Genomic DNA, 12969 nt, shown 5'->3' on the forward strand with positions numbered 1-12969 from the left:
GGGGGAGGGAGAGGGAGAGGGAGAGGGAGAGGGAGAGGGAGAGGGAGAGGGAGAGGGAGAGGGAGAGACAGGGAGAGACAGGGAGAGACAGGGAGAGACAGGGAGAGACAGGGAGAGACAGGGAGAGACAGGGAGAGACAGGGAGAGACAGAGAAAAGAGGTATGGTGATGGAGGTTGTATTTAGACCTGTATGAAATTCTCAAATGAGAAAAAAAGGGGGAGACGGCAGGAGAAATGGCTTAGTAGTTAGGAACACTTGTTCTTTCAGAGAACCTGAGCTTGTTTCTCAGTATCCTTGTGGTGACCCATAACCCCTTGACACATCAATCCCAGGGGGATCTGACACCATCTTCTGACTTTCCTGGGCTGACCCGACCAGGCATGGACCTGGTACAAATACACACATAGAGGCAAAACACTCATAGAAATAAAATAAAACAAATTTAACAAAAACAAAACCCTGGAGGCTTTTCTTCGACTGTTTTGTCCCTGTTACAGCCATAAGTATAAATTCTTGACAAATTGTTGATGTGATAGCTGTCTTGCAGAACATCCCAGTATGGATCCTACAAATGGCAATATTAGTGTGAAAAATACCTTTCATTTTAAAATACACCAAATAAGAATTTGATCAGTGTGTTCAGTATAGACTCAACTGGTTGGTTTAGTAACATCCCTTTTAGAGATGAGCTGGCCTCTGAGCAATGTCAACAGTTCCTGCAAACCCATGTTCATGTAATTCTGTACTTCTTCCTGCCAGTCTTGCATAACCCCATTCCTCAGTGCCATGTTTCATAATATATTCACAGAGAGACAAATGAAGCTGGCTCTTGTCAGGGCTTGAGTCTGAATATTTTTCTACTGATAGACAGTAGAAAAGCCTTCTGTTTTTCAGAGATCACTCTATTTTAATCATGGTTTCATTATATTTTCCACAATGTGTAGTGAGTTTTGTCCTCTTTGCCCAGGCTGTGGGTTCAATGGACACTTTTATTGCTGCTGTATATGAGCATGCTGTTATACTGCCTAACAAAACAGAAAGTCCTGTTTCCACCGAAGAGGCTTTGCTCCTGATAAACAAGAACATAGACATTTTGGAGAATGCAATCAAGCTGGCAGCCAGACAGGTAACACTCTTTTGTTTATGTCTGAGATGAGCTATAGATTTGCAACTAGACAAGAATGTAGGTATTTAAAAATGACGAGCCGGGCGGTGGTGGCGCACGCCTTTAATCCCAGCACTTGGGAGGCAGAGGCAGGCGGATTTCTGAGTTCGAGGCCAGCCTGGTCTACAGAGTGAGTTCCAGGACAGCCAGGGCTATACAGAGAAACCCTGTCTCGAAAAACCAAAAAAAAAAAAAAAAAAGGGGGGGGGCTGGAGAGATGGCTCAGTGGTTAAGAGCACTGACTGCTCTTCCAGAGGTCCTGAGTTCAAATCCCAGCAACCACATGGTGGCTCACAACCATCTGTAATGAGATCTGATGCCCTCTTCTGGTGTGTCTGAAGACAGCTACAGTGTACTCATATATAATGAATAAATAAATCTTTAAAAACCCAAAAAAAAAATGACGAGGAAACTTTCTTTCCATGCCTGTTTTGAGCAGGGCGCACATATCATTGTGACCCCAGAAGACGGAATCTATGGTTGGATCTTCACCCGGGAGACTATTTACCCCTACCTAGAGAATATACCAGACCCTGATGTGAACTGGATTCCCTGTACAGACCCTAAGAGGTAACATTATAGCAACTCTTTCACTCTTTCAACAAGGAGTTAATGATGAGATAAAGCAGTAATGTCACCAGGCTTGACTTGTTTTTTCTGATGATTAGACAGTTGGTGCCATTACCCTAATGCTTCGTAGTGTCTGCTACTTAACGTGTCTTCATTTAGCGAATGACTTTGGATAAGAATGCTTGATTTATTATAACCATAGCTCTCTTTAAAACCTAGCGTGTGGACTATTTCCAACAAGTATGTTTAACTAAGTTTCAGCTAAGTGAAAATGTTATTTCTGGAACCTGTGCTCTCAAGTACAAGTCAATGGATTCACCCAGGATCTGTCATGAGAGTAGAGAAAGGATTAATGAGCCTGTGGTTTTCTTTTCTTTTTCTTTCTAAAAGTCACTGTTTCTAAGACACACTAAACAACTACTTACAGAACTGGCTGTAAAGACAGAGATACAGACAGAGAGACAGGAAGGAGACAGAGCAATAGAGACAGAGCGACACAGAGACAGAGAGATACAGACAGACAGACACAGAGAGACAGAGAAACAGACAAAGACAGGCAAGCAGAAGAGGAGAGGGGGGAGGGAAGGGAACGAACATCACTGCTGAAGAAAGTCCTATTGGAGGCTGCTGAGAATTTAAGGGCAGCTTTTAGATAAAATATGGCACCTGAGCAGTCTATAGGACAATACTGGAACACTGGTTAGGCTTGTGAGTGGATCCATAGCGCAGAGCCCACAGGCAGCATGAAGAAACTGTGCAAACAGTTCCTAGGCTAACCCTTCCAGAGCCTGTGTTCCTAACACCATGCAGTTCCACAGTACTGGATAAGGTGCATGGAAGTTGCAGGGGCTTGGAATAGAAAGCTTTCTTTCTGAGTCCACATCTCTTACTACCTCCTGGCTGAGTGGATGGAGCACACAGCACAAATGCTTGTCCTGTTTCTCTCTTTATCTATAATAAAGGGCAATGAAATCCCATCTCTGTTTTCCTGATAGAATAGACAAGAGTGTCAAATGAAATGCTGTATGAAACCCCTTACCCTGCAGTGTCTTCTCTAACATCCCAGGTAACAACGACTTCTTTTTGATAGAAGAAACCGAGTATAAGCTACTGCGAACTCTTGTCCTTATAGAGATTTTAGAAATTGTTGATAACTGTGGTTTAGGCATAATTTTCTTAAAATATATATTTAATTATGTAATTATATATATAGTTTTAAAAGAAGATGAAATAGATTGTTTTAAGTGTAATTACCTTTTAGCATAGTTCATGGGTGGGTTTTTTTTGGGGGGTGCAGCAAACGTTTATTGATGGTATCTCAGAGAGTAAGGAGGGCTCCCTAGGCCCCTCCTGTTGTTATCGGGGTCCGGGAAGGAAATTGTAAGGGAGATGCTCAGTGTTGGGGACAGGGACTCCTCAGCAACCGAGGGCCTCTCTCTTGCTCTCAGTGTCCTTGCTGGGGTGGGTGGTCCAGGGTTTCTAACTCCTTGGAGGCCATGTAGGCCATGAGGTCCACGACCCTGTTGCTGTAGCCATATTCATTGTCATACCAGGAAATGAGCTTTACAAAGTTGTCATTGAGAGCAATGCCAGCCCCAGCATCAAAGGTGGAGGAGTGGGAGTTGCTGTTGAAGTCACAGGAGACAACCTGGTCCTCAGTGTAGCCCAGGATGCCCTTCAGTGGGCCCTCAGATGCCTGCTTCACCACCTTCTTGATGTCATCATACTTGGCAGGTTTCTCCAGGCGGCATGTCAGATCCACAATGGATACATTGGGGGTAGGAACACGGAAGGCCATGCCAGTGAGCTTCCTGTTCAGCTCTGGGATGACCTTGCCCACAGCCTTGGCAGCACCAGTGGATGCAGGGATGATGTTCTGGGCAGCCCCACGGCCATCACACCACAGCTTTCCAGAGGGGCCATCCACAGTCTTCTGAGTGACAGTGATGGCATGGACTGTGGTCATGAGCCCTTCCATGATGCCAAAGTTGTCATGGATGACCTTGGCCAGGGGGGCTAAGCAGTTGGTGGTGCAGGACGCATTGCTGACAATCTTGAGCAAGTTGTTGTACTTCTCGTGGTTCACACCCATCACAAACATGGGGGCATCAGCAGAAGGGGCAGAGATGATGACCCTTTTGGCCCCACCCTTCAAGTGGGCCCCAGCCTTCTCCATGGTGGTGAAGACGCCAGTGGACTCCACACCATACTCAGCACCAGCATCGGCCCATTTGATGTTAGTGGGATCTAGCTCCTGGAAGATGGTGATGGCCTTCCCATTGATGACAAGCTTCCCATTCTCAGCCTTGACTATGCCGTTGAACTTGCCATGGGTGGAGTCATACTGGAACATGTAGACCATGTAGTTGAGGTCAACGAAGGGGTCGTTGATGGCAACAATCTCTACTTTGCCACCAGATGGAGAGCAGAAGGCAGCCCTGGTAACCAGGCACCCAATATGGCCAAATCCGTTCACACCGATCTTCACCATTTTGTCTACGGGATGAGGCTGGCACTGCACAAGAAGATGCGGCGATCTCTGGAACAGGGAGGAGCAGAGAGCCGGGTGTTTTTTTTTTTTTAAAGAAAGGAAATTCTAAAACTGCTTTCAGTTGCTAGTTTTATATCTACATGTACCTGCTCAGACTCCTGTCTAGTGCCTTCAAGGTGGTGTGGTTCTCAACCTGTGAGTTTTGACCCCTTTGGGTCAAACTCTTTCACAGGGCTCATCTAAAACCGTTGGAAAACACACGTATTTACATCATAATTCATAACAGTAGCAAAGTTACAGTTATGAAGTAGCAACAAAAACAATTTTATGGTTGGGGTCACCACAACATGAGGAACTGTTAAAGGGTTGCACATTAGGAAGGCTGAGAAGCACTGTTCCAAGGAGGAGCTTTTAGAAATGATTCTGATCACCTGAAGCCAGCTGGAAAGTAAGCCCAGTGCTCCCACACTTGAGCTCCACTGTTTGAGTCTCCTACCTTTGAGAAAGTGTTTTCCAAATGTCACATGATCTGTGTGTACAGGAAACATAGGATAGTGACTCAGTGTCTTCTTCCTGAAGGCTTTTCCCAGCATGGAAGGTAGTTGTTACTTGCTGTCATTCTAGTACTTGGATTAACACATACCTCACATGATGCGGTCACTGGAGCTGACTCTCCTAGGAGAAGGTGCTCTTAAATCTGATAGTTATGCTTACTTGAATTCTATTAAGTTGGGAAGGCAAGTGGCTCATGAAATTCTAATACTGAATTGTTCCAATGATGAACATTCAGCTCTGTGGAACAAAAAGGAAGAAATCGACTGAGTATCAGGCTCAGGACTGTAATCCCAGCACCCAGGAAAAACGTGGGAGGAATTGCTTCTTGAGCTCAAAGGCAGCCTGGGCTACACAGCAAGATTCTTCTTGAAACAAAGCAAAACAACAACATGGAACTGTTGGGGAGGTGGTTTAACTGATAAGACACTTGCCAATTAAATGTGTTATCTGGAGTTCAGTTCCTCAGAACCCACACAAAAGCCAGGCAGGCATAGAGGCCATCTGTAATCTAATACTTTGGAGGGAGAGATGGGGAAATCTCAGGAAAACTTAGATATTCTCACTAGCAAGAATTGGCAAGCTGTTTAGTGAAAGACCCTGTCTTGATAAATAAACTGAGAATTGTAGGCAGAACACATCAACTTCCAGCCTCTACCTGGATACCCACATGCACCTGCTCATGTGAGTGCACTTACACACTTATGAACCCACATGTTGTCTGTACACACATGTGTGCTCTCACTGTCCTGTTTGTCTTTTCATAATTACAGAAACCGATAGATGTGTTAGCTATCCACTGTAATTTTGTTGAATTCCAGGAGCTGTATCTGGTGTGCTGGGTATATCCAATTGCTTACTTACAATAGCAAGGGTCACTATTTGTATATTACCTTTAAGAAAAATGGAGAAGGCTATGTATTTATTAGTAATTAGGTTAAGTGGAATTAAAACCATTTGATGGCTGGCTAGAGGCCTCAGTCCATAAAATGCTTGCCTTGAAAGTGTGGAGTTGCCGGGCGGTGGTGGCACACGCCTTTAATCCCAGCACTTGGGAGGCAGAGGCAGGCGGATTTCTGAATTCGAGAGTTCGAGGCCAGCCTGGTCTACAGAGTGAGTTCCAGGACAGCCAAGGCTATACAGAGAAACCCTGTCTCAACAAAAACAAAAAAAAAGAAAAAAAAAAAGAAAAAAAAATAAAGTGTGGAGTCCTGAGTTTGATCCCCAGAACCCATGTAAACAACTTGGAACAGAAACACACATGAAATCTTGGCAGTGGCAAGTTGGGAGGCAGAGACATTCAAATCCCTAGTGTTTGCTGGCCAGCAAGTCTAGCTTTACTTGGTGAAGTCCAGGGCCGATGAGAGATGCTATATGAGAGGTGACAGGGATGGGGGGAAGAAACTAAGAAACGACACTCAGGGTTGTCATCAGATTTCATGAATGTACCCCTATGCACCTACACCCACAAGTGCAGTTATACTGGAAATTATAATAACGAACAAGCATATTTATTCCTTTCTAACATCTGTTACCTAATTTTCTACAAAACCTTCCTCCGTATAAAGTTGGTCTTTGATCCATCTTGTTGAGTACACTTGTATTCACAACACAAATCTCTCTCACGAGAGATGTTCAAATATTCAAAGCCACTTGCTACCTCACTACATTCCTTTCTTAGTCTCCGATAGATATAAAGACAATTTCATGATGTGTACTGTTCTCTCTGAGAACCCTCTAAGATAGAAAGGAAGCTGCCTACCACATTTTTTTTTGAATGAGAAAACTGAGCCAGTCCTGTGTACATTTGTTTACTTTCCCACTGCACATGCTCTCCATAAATGATGACCTGCAGGGGACCAACTGTTTTCTGCCACTTGCTACTTTGTTTCTGACGACAGCTTAAAACAGCAAATCTATAATATTCTAGCCCTGGTTTTAGACCAGGCCCTTCTCATAGGAAGTCTGCTAAATTTCAAGTCCCTGCATAGCCTTCTGTCCCCATTTTAAGATAGAATGTTATTTTCTCTTCATTTTACTCTAGGCTTTTGTCCTGGACTCTCTGGCACATTAGGAGACACTAGTAATCACAAAGACAAACACAGTCCGGCACTCCTTTTAAGGTAGAGTCTCATTGCCCTGGAGCCTTGTACATAGGCAGCCCAGCAGACTCCAAGCTCCTGGGTTCTGTTTCTTTCTCCCATCTCCTCATTGCTGATCATCTCAGGTGCATGGTGCTGTGCCTGGCATTTACATGGGTTCTGGGATCTGAACTCAGGTCCTCACACTTACAAGGCAAGTGCTTCACTGCCTGAGCCATCTCCCCAGTCTGCTTGTGAGGTCTGAAACCTTTTCTGCCGACTCTTGAACTAGAGCTGTTGCATCATGGGAAATGGGAAAATATAGCATCACTGTGATATTTTGGAGGTCACTGTCATGACATCAGCTTGGGACAATCTGTTGGATTAGGTTTGGCTACACACCAGTACAGGAGAGACTCAGCTGCCTCGCTAAGGAGAACTCTATCTACATCGTGGCAAATATTGGGGACAAGAAGCCATGCAATGCTACTGATCCTCAGTGTCCCCGGGATGGCCGTTACCAATATAATACCAATGTGGTCTTCAGTTCTGAGGGTAGGCTAGCAGCCCGCTACCATAAGGTAAGAATTACTTGTGCCTTCACTAAACTTGGCTTCTTTCTGTTGTTTGTGATGTAAATATATATTTGTTTGTTAAATACTGAAGATAGAACTATTACAGAAAATTTTATAACTATTACCATTTCTAGCTGAAAAGACAATTTTGTTTATTTGTATACCAGTTAAGGATTATCTGTATGAATTAATCATAAAGTAGAATGTAGCAAAATATTAAAACAGACGTTATAATAGCCTTACAAAGATTAAATATCCTGGGCTGGAGAGATGGCTCAGTGGTTAAGAGCACTGACTGCTTGCTCTTTTAGAGGTCCTGAGTTCAGTTCCCAGCAAACATGGTGACTCACAACCATCTGTAATGGAATCTGATACCCTCTTCTGGTGTGTCTAAAGACAGCTACAGTGTACTCATAAATAAAATAAAATAAATCAATCTTTTTTTTTTAAAGATTAAATATCTTTTGGGAAAGGAGAAATGCTGTTCCATCTTTGAGCTAATACCAGAGGACCTGGGGGTACACAATATGTTATTATTTTAATACTATGTTTCTTTTTTACCTCAACATGATGCTTTGATTGCTATGAAACAAAATCCCAACAGAAAATGATTCTTTAAAAAAAAAAAAAAGGAGGGAAATATCCATGTATGTGTAGCTGAAAAGAATACTTATCCCACAGAATGTAGGTCCCATTCCAGGAACAAGCAGCCCGTTTCTCAGGGATATTATCCACCCCTCTAGGCCTTACTAGCAGCTTTTGCTCAGGGTAACTGTCTGTTTAGTCACTTGGCTACAGGTGCACAGCACAAAGTTCTTGTCTTTATGAATAAAGTCCACTGAGATGTTTTTCTGTTACTTGGAAAGCCTGAAATGGCCTCCTTACTCCTTCAGTCCAGTGAGGTCACATGCCTGTCCCAAATGGACTGTTCTGTGTGGGATGCACTACCATAAAGGTGAGTGGAGGAGCCATAGAGCCTCAGGAACACTAGCATGGGGGTGACTGATGACAGGCTGCACCAGTGCACACATCAAACCAAGTGGAAACCCAGCCTGGTTGAAGCAGTCAGGATTCACAAGAGACCATACTAAAGCAAGGCACACTCAGCTGCCTGACAAGAACAATACTGTTGTGACAAATGCTGAAGACAAACTGCTGTGAAACTTCAGAAGTCTTCAGTACCCCTGTGTTAGGGTTTTATTGCTGCGAAGAGACACCATGACCACAGCAACTCCTTTAAAGGAAAACATTTCATCGGACTGGCATACAGTTCAGAGATTAAGACCATTTTTGTTATGCTGGGAAGCATGGTAGCATTCAGGCAAGCATGGTACTGCAGAAGGAGCTGAGAGTTCCTCATCTGGATCTGCAGGCTGCAGTGAGACACTGGGCCTGGCATCAGCATCTGAGATTTTAAAGCCTACTCCAGTGACACATTTCCTCTAACAAGGTCACCCCTTGAGTGACCTTTTGATTTTGTCCTATCTTGTGAGCCTGTGGGGACCATTTGCATTCAAACCACCACAGCCCCTCATGGCTGTCCTCAGTATATTACATATACTGTAAAATCACCAATCAGGCTGAAAAAAATGAGATAGCTAATATCTTAGTAATTACCAATACTTAACAATTCCAAGGTAGACATTAATTTTAAGTCAACTTCAGTTAATTTATATAAAGGCCACAGTAGACATGATAAAGTTTATTAACACATGTTAAACCTCACACAGGGGATACTGTTGATCTTTAAAGAACACTGTGGAAACAGTTTTAAAATTATAAGACTCAAGAGTTCATCCAGTCTGTGGGCTTGAGAGACAGCTCAGCAGTCAAGAGCACATACTGCTCTTACAGAGGATGTTAGTTCAATTCCAAGCACCCACAACTGCTTTTAACTACAGAAGAGGATAGGAAACCCTCTTCTGGTCCATTGGTACCCACACATAGACACTTAGATATAACTTAAAATAATGTAAAAGATTTTTCATTCTGCAGTTTTAAAGCTAGAAATACTTACATCTTAGATGTCATTTGAGTTCATTTGTTCATTGCTGCTTAAACATAACATGTTTGATTAATGTCATAGCATAGAAATTCACAAATAGTTTATATAACAGGCATGTTTGCAAATCTTCATAGAACCATATCACATCAACATACATGGAAGAAAAGAATTAGGGTACTGATCATATCTACTGGTAAATTTGCTCCATGCTAATTTCCTGGTTTTCTGCTTGTCTTTGACAGTACAATCTTTTTGAACCAGAGATTCAGTTTGATTTTCCCAAAAAGTCAGAGCTGGTGACGTTTGATACCCCCTTTGGGAAGTTTGGTGTCTTCACTTGCTTTGACATTTTTTCTTACGACCCAGCTGTGATGGTTGTGAAAGACCTTCAGGTTGACAGTGTTCTCTTACCCACGGCGTGGTACAACACTCTGCCCCTGCTTTCAGCGGTTCCATTCCATTCAGCATGGGCCAGAGGCATGGGGGTCAACCTGCTCGCTGCAAACACCCACAACACCAGAATGCACATGACAGGTAACTCTGGCCAGTCATCCATCAGGTGGCAAGGGTTGTCTTGGGAAAGAACTCTCCATTGATTTTCAAGCCAAATTTTTTTTTCCTTAATGGCTCTATGACTAACTCTACTCCCATAAAATTAATAATACTATGAATTTCTGCTTTGATTTACTTTACTTATTTATGTGTTCATTTTCTGAGGACAGGCAATTGATTGCTTTGTTTTTGAGACTGGATCTCGGCATATAGCCCAGACAGGCCTCAGGTTTATGATCCTTCTGCCTCAGCCACCCCAGTGCTGGGATTACAGACATCCCGTGCCTGGCAAGTAGCAGAGATTTCTCCTTAAAGAGCTTTATTATGATAAGTAAAAGAAGCAAATATTATCTCTGTGCTTCATGAGGGGAACTGAACTTATAAAGAAGTCAGGTAGTGAATAAAAAAGTGGTGGTGGTGGCTGGAGAGGTGGCTCAGCCATTAAAGACTAGGCTCACAACCAAAGATGAAAAAAAAAAAAAAGTCAACGGCTAGGAATGTTCCAGTCAACATCTATTGAAATTAAACCTTTTGATGTGATGACAGAATTACTAAGCTTGATTGGTTTTAGAGTTTACTCTTGGTAGTATCCACATTAAGGGTAATACTTCTCTCTTGACTGGTTTTCAATATGGCAAGTGAATTTTAAACCTGAATAGATAAATTAGGTCGTTGGAATAGATTAACTAGGTTGTTGGAGAGCAGAAATTATCCTTTATGTTTGGGGGAATTTCTTATTTTCTTATTCTTAAAAGGGGAAATTTTTAAAAAATTAAAAAAAAAAGAAAACCTTCAAATGATCATTTCAGTACCTTAGGTAAAAAGCAGAGTCAAATTGAATTAACATCTTTTAAAAAGGCATTTTGTGCTTTAATAACATTATGTCTAATTATGTTTATGTTCCCACGAGAATGTTCTCCTTTGTCACCGTAAAAAAAAAATTGGAAGCAACATTTGCGTTTTATTATGTTGGCCACAGGGAGTGGGATCTACAGCCCGGAAGCTGTCAAAGTGTACCACTACGACATGGAGACAGAGAGCGGCCAACTGCTGCTTTCAGAGCTGAGGTCTCGGCCCTGTCAACATGCCTCCCCTGCAGATGTTGACTGGAGCGCCTATGCCAGGACTGTCAAGCCCTTCTCATCGGAGCAGAACGACTTCCCGGGGATGATTTATTTTGATGAATTCAGCTTCACCAAGCTTACGGGAAGTGCTGGCAATCACACAGTTTGTCAAAGAGACCTGTGCTGTCACCTGACTTACAGGATGTCTGAGAGCCGAATGGATGAGGCTTATGCCCTGGGTGCCTTTGACGGACTCCATACTGTGGAAGGCCAGTATTACTTACAGGTAGAATGCTTGGCTACCTTATTGCCGCGTTTTCTTCTAAGTCACTGCTCTTTATTGCTGTGAAGAAAGACCAAGACTAAAAGTAACTTAGGGAGAGAAGGGTTTACAGTTCATACCGAGGGTAGTCTGGTCAGGAACTCAAGGCAAGCACTAACAAAGCCCATGGAGGAATGTTGCTACTGGCTTGTTCCCCGTGGCTTGCTTAGTCGGTTTTTTAAATACAACTCAAGATCACCTGCCCAAGGGTGCCACCATCCATAGTGGGGTGTGCCCTACCACATAAATAACTGTTAATCAAGAAAATGCCCCCACAGACTTGTCTACAATCTGATGGAAGCATTTCCTCAATTGAGGTTTATATTTGTGTCAAATATAAAATATTCAGCACAGGCATCATATCTTTTCCTTAAATACTGAATTAAATTCAGATAATTGGTATAATGTTGCATTTATCATGGATTTATTTGCAGCCCCAGAACATTTAACTTGTTTCACTTTATCCAGAAAAAATTTTTTTTCTTGGCTACAAGGTGAAAAGCATGAAATAGATTGAAGAATTCACTGCAGCCAAGTTCAAGTTCAAATCACTGCAACTTCTATGCATCCTCTCGTTACTTTAGAGATGTGTTTTCAAGATTCTTCAGCTGGAGGTTAATTTGTGACCCACTATAGTACATGGATGCATGACTGAATTAAAATAAATTTAACCAAAGCTAATGCCTTAAAAAACAATCTAAATTAGAAGTATGCAGAACACTGACATTTAAAATTCCATTGATTTTTATTTCAGTAAAAGTGTACTAATTGCCCAGTGTCAGTGGCACACACCTTTAATCTCAGTGCTTGGGAGGCAAAGGCAGGTAGGTCTCTGAAATTGAGACCAAGTAGGTCTACAGAGCTAGTTCCAGGACATAGGAACCCTGTCTCTAAAACAAGCAAGCAAGCAAGCAAACAAACAAACAAACAAACAAAAAAGTGTAATGAAAACCTTGCCCCATTAAATCTGACTTAATATTTAGCAAGTTGCAACTGCTTTAATAGAAACTATTCTTTGAAACTGAGTTATGACTACTTTTTTCTTTTTCTCCTTTTACATAGATATGTACATTGCTGAAGTGTCAAACCACCAACTTGAGAACTTGTGGGGAACCCGTTGGGTCAGCTTTTACGAAGTTTGAGGAATTCTCTCTCAGTGGCACCTTTGGGACTAAATATGTTTTCCCACAGATCGTCCTAAGTGGGAGTCAACTTGCCCTGGAAAGATATTATGAAGTAAGAGGTCTTCAAGAGGATACACTTCTTTTGAATACATGAAGTAGACCAGAGTAATAAGGATCTTTGAAATAAAGGGCCGGGTGGTGGTGGCTCGTGCCTATCATCAAGCATTTGGGAGGCAGAAGCAGGCGGATCTCTATGAGTTCAAGGCCAGCCTGGTCTACAGAGTTCTAGGACAGCCAGAACTACATGGGAAAACCCTGTCTTAAACAAAACAAACTCTCCCAAACCAAACCAACCAACCAACCAAAAATAACCAAAAATCAAACCAAAAAAGAAGAAGAGGAAGAAGAAGAAGAAAGAAGAAAGAAGAAGAAGAAGAAGAAGAAGAAGAAGAAGAAGAAGAAGAAG

General features: G+C 42.5%; 1 protein-coding gene across 1 annotated transcript in view; it reads left to right on the forward strand.

Moving 5' to 3' along the window:
• The first annotated feature begins 789 nt into the window (after window positions 1-789).
• The window catches only part of LOC114633984 (vascular non-inflammatory molecule 3), a 14591-nt gene continuing 2411 nt past the window's right edge, over window positions 790-12969 (forward strand). Inside the window, exons 1-6 of the mRNA XM_028782604.1 lie at window positions 790-1128; window positions 1607-1737; window positions 7250-7442; window positions 9684-9975; window positions 10973-11343; window positions 12442-12615. Of these exons, the coding sequence (XP_028638437.1) occupies window positions 916-1128; window positions 1607-1737; window positions 7250-7442; window positions 9684-9975; window positions 10973-11343; window positions 12442-12615 (1374 nt within the window). The 5' untranslated portion in view covers window positions 790-915. The remainder of the gene's footprint in view (window positions 1129-1606; window positions 1738-7249; window positions 7443-9683; window positions 9976-10972; window positions 11344-12441; window positions 12616-12969) is intronic.

The sequence above is a fragment of the Grammomys surdaster genome, unplaced genomic scaffold, assembly GCF_004785775.1.
Source record: "Grammomys surdaster isolate TR1022 unplaced genomic scaffold, NIH_TR_1.0 806, whole genome shotgun sequence".
Taxonomy (NCBI): Eukaryota; Metazoa; Chordata; class Mammalia; order Rodentia; family Muridae; genus Grammomys; species Grammomys surdaster.